This window comes from Schistocerca gregaria, chromosome 1 (assembly GCF_023897955.1).
Source record: "Schistocerca gregaria isolate iqSchGreg1 chromosome 1, iqSchGreg1.2, whole genome shotgun sequence".
Lineage (NCBI taxonomy): Eukaryota > Metazoa > Arthropoda > Insecta > Orthoptera > Acrididae > Schistocerca > Schistocerca gregaria.
Window position 1 is genome coordinate 695,596,890 of NC_064920.1, and position 20,779 is coordinate 695,617,668.

A 20,779-nucleotide genomic window follows, 5' to 3' on the forward strand; every position below is an offset into this window, starting at 1 on the left:
TTGAGTCGTCGACTATAAGAAAGTGTGCAACTGACAGGCAAAGATGCCTAGTAGGCGTGAAAGAGACTATTTTCTCTATCGGTTATTGGGAGGAGGCAAGTTGTTGGTGCACTGTTCCGAACCAGAGAGTAAGAGGCAACAGTTCGAGGGGAAGCGCCCGTCATCTTCGTGTTTGCAAGGTATTTAAGTGTCATGATGAAGCCGCTGGAGCCTTCAATCACAAGGCTGCATTTTATTTCCAAAATCAGCAATTCTGTTAGTAGAGAAAGGTAGTAGTGCAATGAAGTCCAAAGTATAAAAATCTCAGCGTAGTACGTTGGATAAGAAGGTGTAAATGGAACAGCACTAACTTAGGACTCACAGCTGGCGTTCAGACTACAGGTGACGCAGTAGTCATACTGTGTTAGCCTAATAAGTTCACACTCAAGGCTCTAAATGCTGTCGGTGTCTTATTAATCAAGAACGAAATTTGTTGATGCTTTCTGGAAAAACAGTTGAAAATGGTTGTTAATGATATATCGAAGTAATTATTATGGGATTTAAATCAACTGTTTCGAAAAGTATTCCAGCCTACCTAAATAAAATTTTGCATTGTCTCTAACGACTGAGACATCGACAGCAGCGTAAACGCTAACCTCTGTTGGTATGAAATAGATGAGGTGATTTTATCCTGTTACTAGTCTTCGTACCACAATATACTTTTCAAGTAGTGAAGTCGCGCGTTCTCTTCCTTTCTGCATCCTATAAGCCTGAGCAATAATTTCACGAAATTGTATTTGAATACATACAGTACTTGAAAATTTACGTCCATTATCGCGAAACTTAAAAACGTTATTCTTAAGGTGACATCTAACTATGTCTAAACCATAAATACATCCGTGAAAAATGAACATTTTACTTTTTCGGCAGAAGTACACTGAGAAATTTCATCATTCTCCACGCCACTAATTTGTTACAAATGAAACAATATGAACCTTCCATTTGTTTTAAACAGTGTAAATAATACACTACTGGCCATAAAAATTACTGCACCAAGAAGAAATGCACATAATAAACGGGTATTCATTGGACAAATATATTATACTAGAACTGACATATGATTACATTTTCACGCAATTTGGGTGAAATCAGTACCCAGAACAACCACCTCTGGCCGTAATACCGGCCCTGATACGCCTGGGCATTGAGTCAAACAGAGCTTGGATGGCGTGTACAGGTACAGCTGCCTATGCAGCTTCAACACGATACCACAGTTCTTCAAGAGTAGTGACAGGCGTATTGTGACAAGCCAGTTGCTCGCCCACCACTGACCAGACGTTTTCAATTGGTGAAAGATCTGGAGAATGTGCTGGCCAGGGCAGCAGTCGAACATTTTCTGTACCCAGCAACATGCGGTCGTGTATTATCCTGCTGAAATTTAGCGATTCGCAGGGATCGAATGAAGGCTAGAGCCACAGGTCTAACACACATTAAATGTAACGTCCACTGTTCAAAGTGCCGTCAATGCGAACAAGAGGGGAAAGAGACGTGTAACCAATGGCACCCCATACCATCACGCCGGGTGATACGCCAGTATGGCGATGACGAATACGCGCTTCCAATGTGCGTTCACCGCAATGTCGCCAGACACGGATGCGACCATCACGATGCTATAAACAGAACCTGGATTCGTCCGAAAAATGACGTTTTGCCGTTCGTGCACCCAGGTTCCATTATCTTCGTTCCTCGCGGCCTTCCGCCGATTCCCGTAAGAGTTCGAGAATGGTGTGTATATGAGGATGTGTGACGAAAAGTTGAGAATTTGTGCCTGACGGGAGGCGTGCTAGGATAGTCAGTGCAGTTGCGATGACCACTGTGTCTGTCTGGCTTAGCAGTCAGAGCATCTACTGATGACTAGGAGAACCGGTTTCGAATTCCAGTCCGGCCAAATTTTCAGCTTTCCTCATTGATGTAAATGAGTGTCCGCCAAAAGGTAAACGTCATAAGTTCGTTTGTGCCTTCTTTGATAATGGCTGCAGGTTCGAAATTGTGTCTGTTCTTTCGGATATGTCCGAAAGAAATGACACGACATATGTTACAAATGCGTACAAGTTGTATTAGTATCTGTTTTTTTTGTACAGTTGGGTAATGGCGTGATGTTTGTGTTGCAGACCTGAAGCGGGAAGCGACCATCTGCCACATGCTGAAACACCCGCACATCGTGGAGCTGCTGGAGACGTACAGCTCCGAGGGCATGCTCTACATGGTCTTCGAGTAGTAAGTACACAGCCTCACAAAGTTCGCCCTCTCTGGTGGCAGGTGGCGACAGACCTAGTCGGTAGGCACACCCCTCACCAAAGCAGATTGCATTAGCTTGTCTCATACCTTTAACAAAAAAAAAAAAAAAAAAAAAATTGATCGTTATCACACGCTGCCAGAGGGAGAAGTCCTCTACAGCACTAACTCAAAGCCGTAACATTCCCATTTACATTGAGATTAACGTTGGGCTTATCAATGTTCTAGAATTAGTACAGGAAGATACAAATATTATACGCTCTCACTACCTATACTTATACGTCATAGAAACTAAATAGAAAAAGTTCCGTCAGTGTTCTGTGTCTGAATGGTCAACATCCGGACTCAACGTGGGTAGGTTATCAAGATCAACACCTGATTAGGTGGCGTGTTGTTTCTCTAATTGTTCTCAACCAGAGACACCCTCTTCTGGTTCTGTATTGAGTGTATGATGGCCGCCTCTTCATTTGACGAAACGCATCGCTCCGTCATTATGGTGAGCTGTTAATTTGCCTCTGTAGATACAAATGATGATGATGGGTTCTACGTCACGTCAGTGGTAATAAATTATTATTATTATTATTATTATTATTATTATTATTATTATTATTATTATTATTATTAAGTCCCTCACAGTGTAGTAGAAACTTAAAATGAATGAAACAACATACTTACTATTACCAGTCACTTATCCACAACGCGTTCCAAATGTTTAAACCTCCATCAGGTGGACCTACATGTGTTGATACAGCATGGGTGTGTGTTTTGTTATGATATGCGGTAACCTGTGGCACTGTGTAGTGGGGAAACAGAACAGGGCTCTTTGCAGATTTTCGACTAAAAACTGAACATAAATGTAAATGTGAAAATGAAACAACTAAAATAGAATACTTGCAATGGTCACAGACTCCTTTCTCTGTTGTAATACATCACATATAAACTTTCACACTTCATAAAAAGGATGGTATTTGGAGACTAATAAGTTCAAAGAACATATTATAGCAAATACAGGATGACAGTTTCAAAGTACAAAGATCATGTAGCAAAACTCTACATTATTTCAGAGTAGTCTTAAAGCACTGTGGAGATCTTTGATTGAGTTGATGAATACACATGTCAAAGTAAGTATTTCAAATTGTGTACAGATCCTTTTCTATCAATATTATATAATTTTTTTATGTGCGTGTTTTATTTGATATTTTTCGTGTGAACAACGGACTTGCCTAAATCACGAAAAACTCAATAGATCCAGCAAAGTGGAACCAACAGTTCGTACCAAATGTCAACCTGATACTACATGTATCTGTTTATATTATTAGGAATATATCTATGTGCATATCTTTAATTCAGTATCAGTGTATTACTTAAACATTTGCTTAGTCATAACATACAACAAAGGTAAGTTTAACAATCTCACAGCCGTATCATACCAAAAACTTGCCTCTCCTTGACGCACTCTTTTTATCCACAGTCTCTCTGAATGTCAGCCAAAATTGTTATTAATGTAAAATTTTGCCATTGTTGGCAACATAAGTATTGCAATGTGTTCGGCATGTCACCTGATAAACTAAACAAATATTAAATTTAAGCTTTCGTGGATCTGACAGAAAAGGAATTTTATGCCACTTGAGATATTTCTCCAACATACGTGTTCATCAATTCAACCAAGGATCTCCAGAATGCTTTAAGACGTAATTTCTAACATAATTGTGGTATTTTGATATATTTTTTGTACTTTGAAACAGTGTTTTCTTTCTCTATATCTTCTCTGCCCCTAGCAGTTTGAAGACACAGTCTTTATTTACAAAGTGTGACAGTTTGTGTGTGATGTGGTGTATAATGGCAGAGAAAGCGGCAAGAGAAGTACTCTTCTTTAGCTGTTTTATTTTTACATTTACTTAAGACCTTCGAAGAGCCAACATCCGAAAAAGGGTTTTGTTTCGCCACAAGACAGTGCCACAGTTTACCCCAAGGTCATCACACAACAAAAACGTGTCGTATTAACAAATGCTCCTATAAATCCGCCTGATGAAGCTTTAAATCTTTGGAACACGCTGTGGATGTTAGTATGTAGGGACTGCTAACAGTAAACTTGATATATCTTCAGAAACCAACAAAATTCACGATGAAGCCTAACTTAAAATCAAGCATTTGAAGGAAGTTGAGTATTACGAAGAACTGATTGTTTCGTTTATGTAACAGCATTACCGTTGACGCTTACTGAATTTCGTTCTCACTTGTGTGACTGGATTATAGAAAACAGGAAAAACTCCAAATACTAATACTGCAGTCAGTTTTGAACTGACTTCAATGACAAGAGAGACACTAGTAAGTCAGCAACACACTGGGGCTTGAAGGGCTGTCGTATTTCTATAGTGGTGACCAAGGCGTATGGTTCGCAACGTTTAAGTTAACCGCAGCTATAACTTAGATCTAGAACGACATTTGTGCAGACAAAAAATGAGTCTTCATTATGTGTGTTCTTTACTATCATGAACGGAACTGTACACCCTCTAGAGCGACGGGTAGTTCACCTTTCAGAATGAGATTTTCACTCTGCAGCGGAGTGTGCGCTGATATGAAACTTCCTGGCAGATTAAAACTGTGTGCCCGACCAAGAATCAAACTCGGGACCTTTGCCTTCCGCGGGCAAGTGCTCTGTTTTTTTTCTGTCCTGTGTAGATCCACTGTCTTAGCCCAACAAGAATAATGCAGTAACAAGTCGAAGGTTATCGACGTCAACACGCTTATTAGTTCCCAATACTGGGAATGCCCTTCATCTTCTGTTAGCGGTTTGTTCGCTTGCAGTGGGCCTGTGAATATGAACAGCGACATTTTCACTGGCATCAGATAGACTTCTACAGCTTATTGTGCCTTGCCTTGTGCAGTGATCGTCGTTGCATACATTCACGCACACTTTCCGGTGACTGAAAGTCGCCTTGTAATAGGAAGAGCGTACCAACAGCAGACGCGCGCAAAAGTTTTCAGACTAGTTGGTACTTACATAGTGATAGTTGGGCACTATATATCTGGTTAGATACAGCGTGGAATCATATCGAAAATTTCATTTGCAAATCTACGGTGAAATGCAAACTGGTGCAAATATTTAATCTTCATGTTGCTGTTCATGCTGGTATATTGATGTAAAAAAAAAGTGATGAATAGCGAAGAACGCAGTAATGCTACTGTTTCCGATAACTGAGCAACAGACAGTAAGAACTGTAAACGTAGCAACCACAAACTACACTCTGATTGCAGTCCAGGAAGCTAACACACACAAGACCATTTCTCAGAACCGCTGTAGAAAGCGACTGTGTTAGTTTCTGACCTAATTTGTGAAAAATGTAATCATCAAACTGGCAGGATAACCGGAAAGATGCCACGCCACCAACGAGCTATAGATTTCTCGCGTGACTGGAATCGGGTCTGAAAAGATGTTGGGAGCTGATTCCTAAATGCTGCTAATACTTTCAGCCGTAAAATAAGACAAGAGTGTTTTTATTTGGTTAATGCTACAGGATATAACTAAATTCTCTTCTATAGCTGGAGAAATTGTAGTGGGGTTAAGTTTAGCATAGGATCTCATGTTCCGAAACATCGTTTTCCCTCTTCACGAAAAACACAATAGCAGATGTTGCTCATTGACTCCTGCCGCTTGTTGTCTAGTTCACTTACAAGTAGGGTCTGTAGTGACAACAGCCCAAGTTAAAACAAATCCGGTAACTCTACACGATGTTCCAGTACATACGACCACCAATCGCTGGTGTCCCAGCATCTGCCGCAGCCATAGCCCGCGACAGTAGGTAGCTCTTCCCCATATGCCACAGGGACCTAGTGCATGAAGAATTTCATGTAGCAGTCCAGCAAGGAGAACCGGGAGAACATGCAGGCCAGGGAATCGTGCCACCATGACCTATCTACTGTTGCCCAAATCTTTGGTCCAGGTGATATTGGACCGCGCCGGCAGCGGTGGTCTCGCGGTTCTAGCCGCGCAGTCCGGAACCGTGCGACTGCTACGGTCGCAGGTTCGACTCCTGCGTCGGGCATGGATGTGTGTGATGTCCTTATGTTAGTTAGGTTTACGTAGTTCTAAGTTCTAGGGGACTGATGACCACAGCAGTTGAGTCCCATAGTGCTCAGAGCCATTTGAACCATTTGATATTGGACCGCACGTGAAAAATGAGGTGGTGCAGCACCCAGGTGAAACCATATGTTTTGACACACTTGCGATGGAAAATCTTCAAAGACCCTATGCAGCACGCTTCGAGGAATCGCAAGTATGCGGCATCCGTGGGTTGTGGTGGAAGAAGATAGGGCCCACTCACAATCCATCCAGGAACTCGTCGATATGTTCAAACTGTATTTCTCCTGAAACTATTGGGGCCGCGCGTCATGCCGGTTTTCTTCAGCCCGCACATGTTGTGGTAAAATTTGCTTTTGCTTCCACCGTGGGAAGTCGTGCTCGTCCACACAACGGTGCAAAAACCGCCTGCAGAAGTAGGCTCGCGACACAAAATATCATGGTTGCCTTCCCTGCACCCCCTGGGGATGTTACGTATGTAGCTGCTGCTCATGCAGAACACGCAACCAACCTTCAGTCTACTTGCTACGTTTCCTGTACTCGTCGTCACGTCCTCTTCCACTGCGTCAAGTTCAGACGCTTCAGACTAAGGTGTGCAGCGCTGCCGTGGAGCACCACTGTCGCCCTGCAGGTGGTGAATGTCCCTGTCCCATAGGCCGCTGGTGCACCGTAGCAAAGGATAAGTGCGATGATGTCTGGCGGTGTGGAAGATCGTGAAGAGCGTCGTAAACAAAGCAAGGGATCGACTTCTCATGTTCTATTCCCTGCTCAACCCGACGTCGACCCTCCCTCCGCAACTAGGCATCACGCTGTACAGGGCGCTAATCCGCCCTGTCTTCGATTATGCGGCTGTCGTCTGGGGGAACGCAGCAGACCAACATCTGAAGAAACTCCAATCACTGCAGAACAGGGCTCTGCGCCTCGTGCCCCACTTACAGAGGGACTTCCCATCTGGACCACTGCACGACCTCGCTGAGGTCCGCAAAGTTAAGGACCATATCCGCATGGTTGCCTGCCGCTTCTATGAAAAGGCGCGGCAGTCCGAGAACCGACAGAAGATCCAGCGTAATGCCAACACACGCTGGCCCCAGCTCCTTGCAGCATAGGCTGTAATTGAAGAAGACAAACAAGTGGAATAAACATGAAGCCAATCACCACCAGAAGACACACAGCCAAAATTGAATGGGAGGCAAAACATGCATATGTTGAGAACTCCACCACACTCGAAGACCGAAGAATCTTCGTGATGAAACCACGCAGCTGGTGTGGAAGACGCTCCGCACACAACTGTCTAGTAGCCCTCCCATTGCACAACTCTTCGCCGTACAGTAACATCATGTCGGCGTATTCCGAAACTTGTAATTCACCGTGGTCAACAGCAACACACTAAAAATGAAATGAACGTACAGCTTTCATCTGTAATGTAGTGTATGGTTACAACGGAACAGCAGTATGAACAAAGACCACAAGCGCAACAGCTGGTACAAACCTCTCTAGGCACATCAAATACTCAACTGAATGACATGTAAACAAATCTGTAGTAGGTGTGGGACATCAGATGATCAGTGAATTACGTACGTAATAGCCTAGTCAGTGGAGCCGCAAATGCAGGAGATCAGTGTGTGGTATTTTGCGTGTAGCGGAAAAATGGTATCTTCACTGTCGTGTGTTTCTATGCTAATCTTAACCGTCTAAGCCCCCACTAAAGCCCTTAACGTCAGTAAGGGGAATTTAGTTAATACTGTGTATTCTCTAGTATTTGGAGCGCCTGAAATAGTTATACGACGACCTTCGTAGGAAATTGGCTTCCGGCCGCGTTGGTACATCTACATCTACATGACTACTCTGCAATTCACATTTAAGTGCTTGGCAGAGGGTTCATCGAACCACAATCATACTATCTCTCTACTATTCCACTCCCGAACAGCGAGCGGGAAAAACGAACACCTAAACCTTTTTGTTCGAGCTCTGATTTCTCTTATTTTATTTTGATGATCATTCCTACCTATGTAGGTTGGGCTCAACAAAATATTTTCGCATTCGGAAGAGAAAGTTGGTGACTGAAATTTCGTAAAAAGGTCTCGCCGCGACGAAAAACGTCTATGCTGTAATGACTTCCATCCCAACTCGTGTATCATATCTGCCACACTCTCTCCCCTATAACGCGATAATACAAAACGAGCTGCCCTTCTTTGCACCCTCTCGATGTCCTCCGTCAATCCCACCTGGTAAGGATCCCACACCGCGCGGCAATATTCTAACAGAGGACGAACGAGTGTAGTGTAAGCTGTCTCTTTAGTGGACTTGTTGCATCTTCTAAGTGTCCTGCCAATGAAACGCAACCTTTGGCTCGCCTTCCCGACAATATTATCTATGTGGTCCTTCCAACTGAAGTTGTTCGTAATTTTAACACCCAGATACTTAGTTGAATTGACAGCCTTGAGAAATGTACTATTTATCGAGTAATCGAATTCCAACGGATTTCTTTTGGAACTCATGTGGATCATCTCACACTTTTCGTTATTTAGCGTCAACTGCCACCTGACACACCATACAGCAATCTTTTCTAAATCGCTTTGCAGCTGATACTGGTCTTCGGATGACCGTACTAGACGGTAAATTACAGCATCATCTGCGAACAGTGTAAGAGAACTGCTCAGATTGTCACCCAGGTTATTTATATAGATCAGGAACAGTAGAGGTCCCAGGACGCTTCCCTGGGGAACACCTGATATCACTTCAGTTTTACTCGATGATTTGCCGTCTATTACTACGAACTGCGACCTTCCTGACAGGAAATCACGAATCCAGTCGCACAACTGAGACGATACCCCATAGCTCCGCAGCTTGATTAGAAGTCGCTTGTGAGGAACGGTGTCAAAAGCTTTCCGGAAATCTAGAAATACGGAATCAACTTGAGATCCCCTGTCGATAGCGGCCATTACTTCGTGCGAATATAGAGCTAGCTGCGTTGCACAAGAGCGATGTTTTCTGAAGCCATGCTGATTACGTGTCAATAGGTCGTTTCCTTCGAGGTGATTCATAATGTTTGAATACAGTATATGCTCCAAAACCCTACTGCAAACCGACGTCAATGATATAGGTCTGTAGTTAAATGGATTACTCCTACTACCCTTCTTGAACACTGGTGCGACCTGCGCAATTTTCCAATCTGTAGGTACAGATCTATCGGTGAGCGAGCGGTTGTATATGAGTGCTAAGTAGGGAGCTATAGTATCAGCGTAATCTGAAAGGAACCTAATCGGTATACAATCTGGACCTGAAGACTTGCCCGTATCAGGCGATTTGAGTTGCTTCGCAACCCCTAAGGTATCTACTTCTAAGAAATTCATGCTAGCAGATGTTCGTGTTTCAAATTCTGGAATATTCCATTCGTCTTCCCTGGTGAAGGAATTTCGGAAAACTGCGTTCAATAACTCCGCTTTAGCGGCACAGTCGTCGGTAACAGTACCATCGGCACTGCGCAGCGAAGGTATTGACTGCGTCTTGCCGCTTGTGTACTTTACATACCACCAGAATTTCTTCGGATTTTCTACCAAATTTCGAGACAATGTTTCGTTGTGGAACCTATTAAAGGCATCTCGCATCGAAGTACGTGCCAAATTTCGCGCGTCTGTAAATTTTAGCCCATCTTCAGGATTTCGCGTTCTTCTGAACTTCGCATGCTTTTTCCGTTGCCTCTGCAACAGCGTTCGGACCTTTTTTGTGTACCACGGGGGATCCGTTCCATCTCTTACCAATTTATGAGGTATGAATATCTCAATTGCTGTTGCTACTATATCTTTGAATTTGAGCCACATCTCGTCTACATTCGCATAGTCAGTTCGGAAGGAATGGAAATTGTCTTTTAGGAAGGCTTCTAGTGTCACTTTATCCGCTTTTTTAAATAAAATTATTTTGCGTTTGTTTCTGATGGATTTGGAAGAAATCGTATTGAGCCTAGCTACAATGACCTTGTGATCACTAATCCCTGTATCAGTCATGATGCTCTCTATCAGCTCTGGATTGTTTGTGGCCAAGAGGTCAAGTGTGTTTTCGCAACCATTTACAATTCGCGTGGGTTCGTGGACTAACTGCTCTAAATAATTTTCGGAGAATGCATTTAGGACAATCTCGGAAGACGTTTTCTGCCTACCACCGGTTTTTGAACAAGTATTTTTGCCAACATACCGAGGGTAGGTTGAAGTCCCCACCAACTATAACCGTATGAGTGGGGTATTTATTTGTTACGAGACTCAAACTTTCTCTGAACTGTTCCGCAACTGTATCATCGGAGTCTGGGGGTCGGTAGAAGGAGCCAATTATTAACTTAATTCGGCTGTTAAGTATAACCTCCACCCACACCAATTCGCACGGAGTATCTACTTCGACTTCACTACAAGATAAACCACTACTGACAGACACAAACACTCCACCACCAATTCTGCCTAATCTATCTTTCCTGAACACCATCTGAGACTTCGTAAAAATTTCTGCAGAACTTATTTCAGGCTTTAGCCAGCTTTCTGTACCTATAACGATATCAGCTTCTGTGCTTTCTATTAGCGCTTGAAGCTCAGGGACTTTTCCAGCGCAACTACAACAATTTACAACTATAATTCCGACTGTTCCTTGATCCAAGCACGTCCTGTAATTGCCAAGCACCCTTTGACATTGCAGCCCATCCCGCACTTTCCCGAGGCCTTCTAACCTAAAAAACCGCCCAGTCCACGCCACACAGCCTCCGCTACCCGTGTAGCCGCCAGCTGAGTGTAGTGAACTCCTGACCTATTCAGCGGAACCCGAAACCCCACCACCCTATGGCGCAAGTCTAGGAATCTGCAGCCAATACGGTCGCAAAACCGTCTGAGCCTCTGATTCAGACCCTCCACCCGGCTCTGCACCAAAGGTTCGCAGTCGGTTCTGTCAACGATGCTGCAGATGGTGAGCTCTGCCTTCATCTCGTAAGCAAGACCGGCAGCCTTCACCAAATCAGATAGCCGCTGGAATCCAGAGAGAATTTCCTCAGATCCAAAGCGACACATGTCATTAGTGCCGACATGTGCCACCACCTGCAGCTGGCTGCATCCTGTGCTCTTCATGGCATCCGGAAGGACCCTTTCCACATCAGGAATGACTCCTCCCGGAATGCACACGGAGTGCACACTGGATTTCTTCCCCTCCTTAGCCGCCGTATCCCTAAGGGGCCCCATTACGCGCCTAACATTGGAGCTCCCAACTACCAGTAAGCCCACCCTCTGCGATTGCCCGGACCTTGAAGGTAGTTGCTAGTGCCTTATGTATCAGTTACTGATCCGCAAATATAATGCTAATGACCATTGATGACATTCTATTAACAGAAACTAAGCCCTTACTACACACTATGCAGGCTCGACACATCAGAATGACGCCCTGCTCCATATTCCCCAGATAGTCCGTGAGGTTTTCTTTTACAATAGACATGCCTTTACGCATTTCTGCTTCGAATTAAATATCGCCAGCGTGCCAAGCTAGTAGTCAGCCAACTGCCAAAGGCCAACTATACTAAAAAACCGATTAAAAAAATTATCAGGATGACTGTCTTTGTCCCAGGAAGAAAACAAAGGACAGTAGCTCGCCGAGCATAAACTTACGTAGCTGCAGATTAAAGCTCTAACAATCATTAATTTTCTAAACGCTAAGCCTGTCTCCTTTTCGGAAATCTGTGAGCATAGTTATTTACATTTCCTGATGCTTGCTATTTTGATAAACCCTTCCATTTTTTCATCCTGATGTCGAAATTTTTATGAAACTTCGTAGCAAGTCGTCTTTATCGATTAAGTCAGGCAACACATCATGTACTTGTTGCCTGTGATGGGTTTACAGCACAGGAACACAGCACATGAAAGTGTTCTATTCTAGAACCAGTTTTCCACCCAAGTTGCAAGCATTGTTCTAAATGTATTTATTGAGTTTTACCTATCAACTATGCAGAGATGCGTGTGACATGCATGCAGTCAAGCATCCCTTTGCAACAGATAACACGGATTCCTCTTGATGACCAGTTTCTCCAGTTATTGATTGAATCGTTAGAGCCGCCATTGTTCCTGCAAGCCACCTGTTACACAATTTAAATTACCATGATTTCTAACATTTATTTTTCCTCTTATGTGTGACGAAGTGACACTCAATGGAAAAACGAAGAGTCGAACGTCCCATCGACGATAATGCAATAGAGGCGTATTGAGTGAGATCGCTAATAAATACGGAATAAATTTCGTAATACACCAGCTGTTCTGCCTAAAAATCAAACATAATCCTGCCGATTAACATACTCAGCTGTTACTAATATTTACAAAAAAATCTCACAAAGTTTTGTTGACATCTTAACAAAATGTCCACAAGAAACTGTGATTGCTGTTAAATCGGCAAGGTGAAGCTGAGTATGTGCTGGAAGTAGAAGAAGACAGACCAAAATGAAGCAGATTAAGACAATGAAGAACCACAGAAAACAATGTATTTATGAAACTAGGGGGAGGAGGAAGAGGAGATGATTTATGATGATGATGATGATGATGATGAAGAAACAAACAAGGCTCTCTTACAAGAACCATAATGTTCCGCACGTCACCTACACGTTTAACTAAACAACCTTCTACCCCACAGACAACTTGTATCGTTCACTTACCCATTACTTTTTGAGCTAACCCTTTTTTGTAGCAAGTTAAGTCAGTTCCTGGTTACGTGTCTCATGGGATAATTTGAACTCCTTGGTCGTTGAAAGTGTCAACGTGTCCTGTCCTAAAGTGCTTTACATATCTCGACTTCTTTTGGATGAAAATTAGATGAAGCCAAGTTACTTGCATTGGTACCATAAAATACATTGAAAAACTCAGGGTCCTTAGCAAGAAAGATTTAAATGTGTTTTCAACAGTTACTGAACCATTTTACGACAGTATTATGAAAATTAAAAAAAATGTTCAGATGTGTTTGATATCTTGCAGGACTTAACTAAGGTCATCAGTCCCTAAGCTTACACACTACTTAACCTAAATTATCCTAAGGACACACACACACACACACACACACACACACACACACACACACACACACACACACACACACTACTTAACCTAAATTATCCTAAGGACACACACACACACACACACACACACACACACACACACACACACACATACTTAACCTAAATTATCCTAAGGACACACACACACACACACACACACACACACACACACACACACACACACACACACACACACACACACACACCCGCCCGAGGGAGGACTCGAACCTCTGCCGGGGCCAGCCGCACAGCGCCTGAGGCCGCTCGACTAATCCCGCGCGGCTATATGAAAGTTAAAATGTACGATCAAGTGGAGAGTCATTATGACGATTCATATACAGCTCGCTAAAAACATAGTATGCCAACAGTAATCTACACGCGAAGGGATACTGACAGTTCCTTCACAGTTGTTGTCTGATTGGTCTGCCTGCAATAATGTGGTCAGGAGCTCTTATAGCACCACGCTTGTGCAGTCAGAATGTTTGTGTCGCATAGCTCGTGTGGACTGGCTGTGGCGTGCCTTAGAGTTTTTGTGGATCAACAGTCATGGCATAGGAATGTGAATATGGTGTGCAATTCAGTCAGAAGTTCAGAAGTATTTTCAGTGCCGGTCCGTAGTGCAGATGGTGTGTAGGCTCACAACCTGCAGCAGTCTCTTCTCCAAGACAGGTTGCAGCACAATAAACTCTGCTACTGTCTGATGCTTTCAGCCCACAGCTGCAGTGGCCTCACATCAGTGCATCAATGGGTGCTGTGGCCTTGCGATGTTCACTACAGTTGTTTTCATAAGTAAAAAATGGTACACACCTGATGAAGCAGCTTCAGTTATGATGCGTGACTTGGTGGACACACACACACACACACACACACACACACACACACACACACACACACACACAGTGGTAATTGTTCAAACATTATAAGTATCATATTTTCAATAATCTATAAGTGCCTTATGATCATCTTGAAAACTGATTTTACATTGGATAGTTGGGAGACCCAGAAAAATATTTGAAACTGCATTCCCCATTTCTTAGCCATCAAATTCATTTCATCCAAACACATACTATGGTACTAGACGTCAGGTTTGCATTCACAATTAGCAGGAATTTTCTGAACATTTGATTCCACATACCTGTAGAAACATACCAAGTGTTACGGCACAGACTGTGGAACAACATGTTGTTAATGAGAATTCCACTTCAGCTATCCATATTATCGTACTCTGCTTGGATATCACTACTGCTAAAATTTAATTCCCACCAAATCCTACATATGACAGAAAAATGACGTTAGTTAAAGAATAGTAATTTCATGTAACAAAAGAAGTGTGTGGTCATATCAGTCCATATGTGATTTCAGTACAAGAGTTTCATCCTCTTAAAGTTTATGACCAAAGTATATGGAGATCTATACAAAAGAAACATGCTAGACATACTTTGTCGGGGTGCTGGAATGTTAATAACGCCTCATTCCTGTAAATATTTCAGATAAGTAAGAAGCCAGAACCTTTCTAGTCTTAAAATTAGACACTGTTTAACTGTAAAATCATGTAGTCTTCACAGTCCTTCTGAAAGCTGTGTCGGTTCACATCAGCTGTGGCAGGGGCGCACTGCCTTAGCAAACAACAGAGGACAGACAGCTGCCTGCATTCCGAACTGATGACACAACTTATGAGCTCTGATACACTGGTAAAAGCTGTCTCCCTGTAGCAGTGCATAGAGTGTGATGTCAAGCACTCATCGATGGTCAGGTGCCAGGGTCTGTTGACAGTTCAATGTCGGCCGTGGTGAATGGCACACGGCGACATGGCCTCTGGTTGCGGATAGTGCAGTGCGGTGTGCGTGAGGCAGCTGCCGAGTTGGGACTGTGAGTCTTCAGCTTAGTGTGGCATGGCATAGTGCTTAAATAAGACACAACTGCATATCTATCCCAGTCCTGTTCTACTACACACAACAGTGACAAGTGTCCATACATGCTTCACCAGTGAGCTCTGTGGATGAAATCCGGGACAAATGGTAAAGTTCTGAGAATCAGAGGGCTGCCCATCATATTACATTTAAGATATGTGAATTTCTCGCCATTTCGAACTTGGTGCAAACGAGCTCTTGGGTTCCAAACCTAAGAGAACTGGGGTGGGAGACTTTGTTTTTAATAATGACAGACTTGTTGACAACCTACCATACTGTAAATATTAACAGTTAAGTATGAGCCTAGCATAAATCAGCTTAGGGTGACTTTTGTACGAATTACGGTGACAGAAAAGTTGTGGGAGGGGGGTAAATTATTGAAAGTTTGGACATTTTGGCTAGTGACACTTTAGACCTGCAGCAGGTGTATTGTAACATGACAGGTAAAAGACGATTTACGAAGTTCCCATCATTTTAAATTTAGCACAAGGAACCTGGGGAATAATGCATGCTGCACTAACATTCACAGATCCACCATACTTGTTTCTTATGTTATGAGGCCAGAGAAATCTGACAACCATGCAGGCGGCACCAGTATCTGCAGAGCCACCATTGTAGATTGCCATGTTTTTTGACCTCACACTAATAAAACAATGAACAATCTTGATGTTTTTTTTAAAATTTCCTGGCATTTTACACTTAAGACAAGTGCCCTACTTCCCCACTGACATCAGAGTGGTGGGGGGATGAACCTGTAGCACAACTGGGTTATTTTGAATTTATCATTAAATTTTGAATTTCCTGCCACTTCATACATAGAGCAACAGAAATGTGGAGGGAATGGGAGGGGAAAATGTGGCAACAGTGCAGACTGAATCCATTCTCTGTTAGCCCCACTACTAATTCTGTGTGGTCTTGTAAACATCTGACTCGATTCTACAGTTGTGGATCAAGCAGTCAATTTGAACATCGATTAATCGAAGTTTATCATGGAGACGTACCTGAACAGGAAGGACTGTACTAAGTCATAACAGTGGGAGGAACCCAAACATAAGTTACCAATTAGAATGTATTCTGCATTTAAGATTCACAAACAGGAAAACTAATATTAAGCATCGTAATCGGGAGGAAAGAGTGCTGTAGCATTCAGTACAGACGAATAAATTAAAAGATACAAAATGACATGAAAGAAGCCACTGTATGGTTGAGACAAGTGAGAGAGCAAAATACTAGCAGTGATGAGAAACGGGTTTAGGATGACGTGCTACCTAGCCTGTAGGCGTAGCATCTCAACGGGTTACATAGACAGTAGGCGATGGTTGTATACTGTCCTGTGAATCCTGTAATGACCCCAACAGGAAGCGTCACACTAGTTTCTCACATGCTCTTACGAGTTTTTGAGGGCGTAGAGCCACACTTTAGTCATCCTGGCGTCCACCACGAGATCCTCTTTGGGGGACAGTGAATACGCGAGCACTACGTTTGGACTGCTCCAGTGCACTAACAAAATTGAGCCTGGATCACTCTACTAGGTGCCATTTAAAAGGTCGATCACGAAAAAAGACAGCGGGCTGTCAAGGTTGCCTTTATTTTATTTTGCCACTTTAAAGTGGACTTTCAACAAAAAACTGTGTCTGACTTACAAGCGAGTTCTGATGGAACTCTGCAGATGTGCCAGGTTGTCATCACCTGGATGGTCCTAACCGCCAGCTACATCCCAGGAAGGTAGACACGCACTTCGAGCGTCTTCCCTCAAACACCATTGTCGTAGGGACCATCAATAAATACAGTTTGGAATTTGTTGCATTAAAATTAACCTAACCCAAAGTTACTCGTGTACAGTGCGAGTGATCAGTAAATTCTGTCTCACTATTGTCTTCGTCGAGATGGGACCCAAGATTTTTATTTTTATTTGTAACTTAACTCCTTAATAAAACAGATGTGCCACACACTGTAGTCTGCCCCATGATCCATTTATTTATATTCTTGTCTTTCCTAGACATTCCTAACTTGCTCCGTCTCGTAGAACAGATATTTTTGCTAATCAATACCGCTAAAGGGTACTCCTTGACAAAAACAGGTTTATAAGCGGTCGTCAGTATATATCAATCTGATGCAAGAGTAGTTCCTTTCTGTGGTGAAGTTACGGCTATCAGTGTAACCCATCACAGTCAAACGACATGTAAGAAGTTGTAGAGACACCTCTCTGCTTGAGATCTGCGAGAATATCGTCGTAAATAACTCCGGGGGGAAAAGTACGGTCTTTCACGGAGTCAGTATTGTATATTACGCTCATACCTTCGTCCGTATACAGCAGATATAGTTGCCATGGCCAGGGAGACTAAAATCAGCAGGTTTATAAACTTAAATAAGGTATCCGCCGTCCGGTTAGAGATAATCACGAAAAGCCGATAGACTGTTGCTGCGTTCTCTGCCTTAGATCAGTAGATGTCTACACTCGTACGTCATAAGGCACGACTGTTACTGTCAGAAATCTATCGCGAATGCAAACCTTAGTCGCCTAGAAGCGCGGCAGCAATGAAGCGTTACCGTAGAGATGTAAACAATATCGTACTCCGTTGTTGGGTGTGCTAGAAGCGCGAAGCGTCCGCGTGAAGCCTACTTTAGTTGTCAGGGTATCAGGCCGTACGGATATTGCGACTGCAGTATTGAGTGGCGGTCAGCACACTCCTCTGGTTATCTTAACTGCTTCTTAAGAACTGACGGGGAAGACTATATAGACTTCGTGAGCAGCAAATGTGAGTACGTTACAGACATTAGGTTAAACTTTAGTATTTCTGCAGCTGAATGTTATTTTGCTGTGTGGATAAATAGCTACTGCATTTCATCAGTTAAAGTTCAACTGCGAAACATAGTAAGAATCACATCTCTGTTGAAGGGTTGTATATTCTGAGCAACGTTCAGCCGCCTCACATCAGACGGCAAAAGGGCCTTGCCAATTATGGTCTAGGTAACTGAAAGTAGTGTTACCTTCCCATCCACGAAGAAACGGAATGAACTACTACAAAGAAAGATATTTCATAAACCTTTGCCGCGCGGAGTAGCCGCGCGGTCTAGGGCGACTGCCACGGTCAGCGTGGTTCTCCCCGTCGGGGGTTCGAGTCCTCCCTCGGGCATGGGTGTGTGCGTTGTACGTAGCGTAATTTAGTTTTAATTAGATTAAGTAGTGTGTAAGCCTAGAGACCGATCACCTCAGCAGTTTGGTCCCATTGGAATTTAGCACAAATTTCCATAACTTTTCTGGAAGACGGTTACCGAGCGAGGTGGCCCAGTAACTAGCTCATCCGTGCACCCAGATTTAGGTTTTCTGATATTTCCCTAAATCGCTTCTTGCAAATGCCACGATGGTTTCTTTGAAAGGATATCACCGATTTCCTTCCACATCCTCGAAACAATCAGTTTGTGCTCCGTCTTTAATAGCCTCGTTGTCGACTGGGTGTTAAACACTGATATTTCTTTTTCTTTTAAAAAAAAAAGCCGGCTCAAGAATTATGACGTCTTCTACTCCTGATGAAGCACTGAGACAAGGATGGTTTCAACCATACCGCTATAGCCTTGATATCATCCGTGATCAGTGTACAAAACTGGCTGGCTTTAACCTTCGTCATCCACTTGGACGAAACTTAACGGGAGATGCAGTGGTGCTTGTAGAAGTGTTAATGCTCTGTATAAGTGGGGCTGGTTGCAGTCTCATGTTCGTAACTACGCTAATGAAGCTCAAACCATCACACACACCACAGAAGATTGACCTCCGTGGTTAGATGGAAGCGGTGAATAAAGTATTTAATTCTTTTCTTGTTCTGGATGTTGTGTGACCGTGGTACAATTAACTCGGCTAGAAGAATTACACTTTTGTGTATGGGAGACCAACGGAGAGGGCAAACACTCCATTTTTTCCTTTCTTGTGTATCAAATTTTATTTCCTGATAAGTATATTTGTGTACAGTCTTTGTTGAAACTAACTGCTACTGCAGCGTCACGGGTTACAAAAATGTCTCTTTCGAATCTGAGTCAATTTCAGTTGTTTTCAAAGTCTGAAGTGACTCGTCTCTAGTCCTTCAGAAAAGGAAAATGCTTGTAAACCTGACGGATCGAAATAAATTTCGTGGTTTAAGTGATTTGGTGCATTGACACACACACACACACACACACACACACACACACACACACACACACACACACACACACAAAACAGGAAAGAGAATCATACGCAGCGAAGATAATTCCGTATGTGTTAGCTATATTGAGTCCAACCAAACGATAATATTTTGATGGAATCCTTTTTTGAGATGTATAACTGCTCTGGGGATTGCGATCTGTAATTTTTACTGGATTTAGCTAGGCATGTTATTGTGCTCTAGATAGTTCATTGTCCTTCGGTGTCTTCTCTATAAACTTTTTGCTGTTATCTTAGAACTTCATGTATTCCCTTTTATCCAGTTTTGAGGACGAGAAGTTTGTATGCAGTTTTTATTTTCTGTTCTTTTTTTTCTTTAAGCCCTGATTAAAACTTACTCCATATTTTTTTTCACATGAAATGCAGGAGATACCGAAGACAAATGCAGTACCTATTCTACGGCTTCATTTTGTAGGTGTTCGCATTACATTATGATGTTGTGTCCGGCGGTTTCTGAAACTGCATTTGCGTCGTCTATAAATGGCATAATGCGTGTATTATGGACACGAAGACCACAGTTTATGGCTAGTGGCCGGCGCTGGGTATCGAACTTGACTATAAATAGCGGCGCGTGGCCGATAACTCTTCAGGCGGGCTAGAATCCAGGCAGCGAACATGTGTAGCGTAATCGCTCTGGGCGCCGTAGACTAGGACTAGAGCAGCCGTCGGTATACAGTGCGTAAAAATGGACCAACGATTCCATTTCACTCTAAAAATGTTTCCTTTTATCAGTTGTCTAGATCTACACAGATCGAGGAAATCTTGAAAAACGCGTACGATGGAATCTTGCGACTACAACATTTGCAAAAAAGAAACAAAGACGAATTCAAAAGAGTATAAACAAATTCAGCATTTAAGTTAGAACTGTCCTCGGCAACTCTGAGTTTCATTTCGTCCAATGCCTACTCCCACACTGTTACTCTCGAGCGACAGACGAGATGAAGTTTTGTTGGAAGTGAACGTCAGTCAGCAGATGCAAATTGTGCAATATTTATGTATGATGTATTCCGAACTCTGTCTCACTATTGTCTCCGCCGAGATGGGAGACAAGATTTTTATTTTTATTTGTAACTTAACTCCTTAATAAAACAAATGTGTTACACACTGTAGTCTACCCCATGATCCATTTTTTTATATTCTTGTCTTCACCAGACATTCCTAACTTGATCCAGCTCGTAGAACAGATATTTTTGCTAATCATTACAATACGACCGTTTATTCTTGTTATTACCGCTAAAGGATACTCCTTTTGC

General features: G+C 42.9%; 1 protein-coding gene across 6 annotated transcripts in view; it reads left to right on the plus strand.

The window, feature by feature from the left end:
• The window catches only part of LOC126365127 (peripheral plasma membrane protein CASK-like), a 1,978,716-nt gene that overhangs the window by 690,890 nt on the left and 1,267,047 nt on the right, over positions 1 to 20,779 (plus strand). For all 6 annotated transcript variants that reach the window (XM_050008118.1, XM_050008119.1, XM_050008120.1 and 3 more), the window contains exon 3: positions 2,151 to 2,256. In XM_050008118.1, the coding sequence (XP_049864075.1) occupies positions 2,151 to 2,256 (106 nt within the window). The remainder of the gene's footprint in view (positions 1 to 2,150; positions 2,257 to 20,779) is intronic.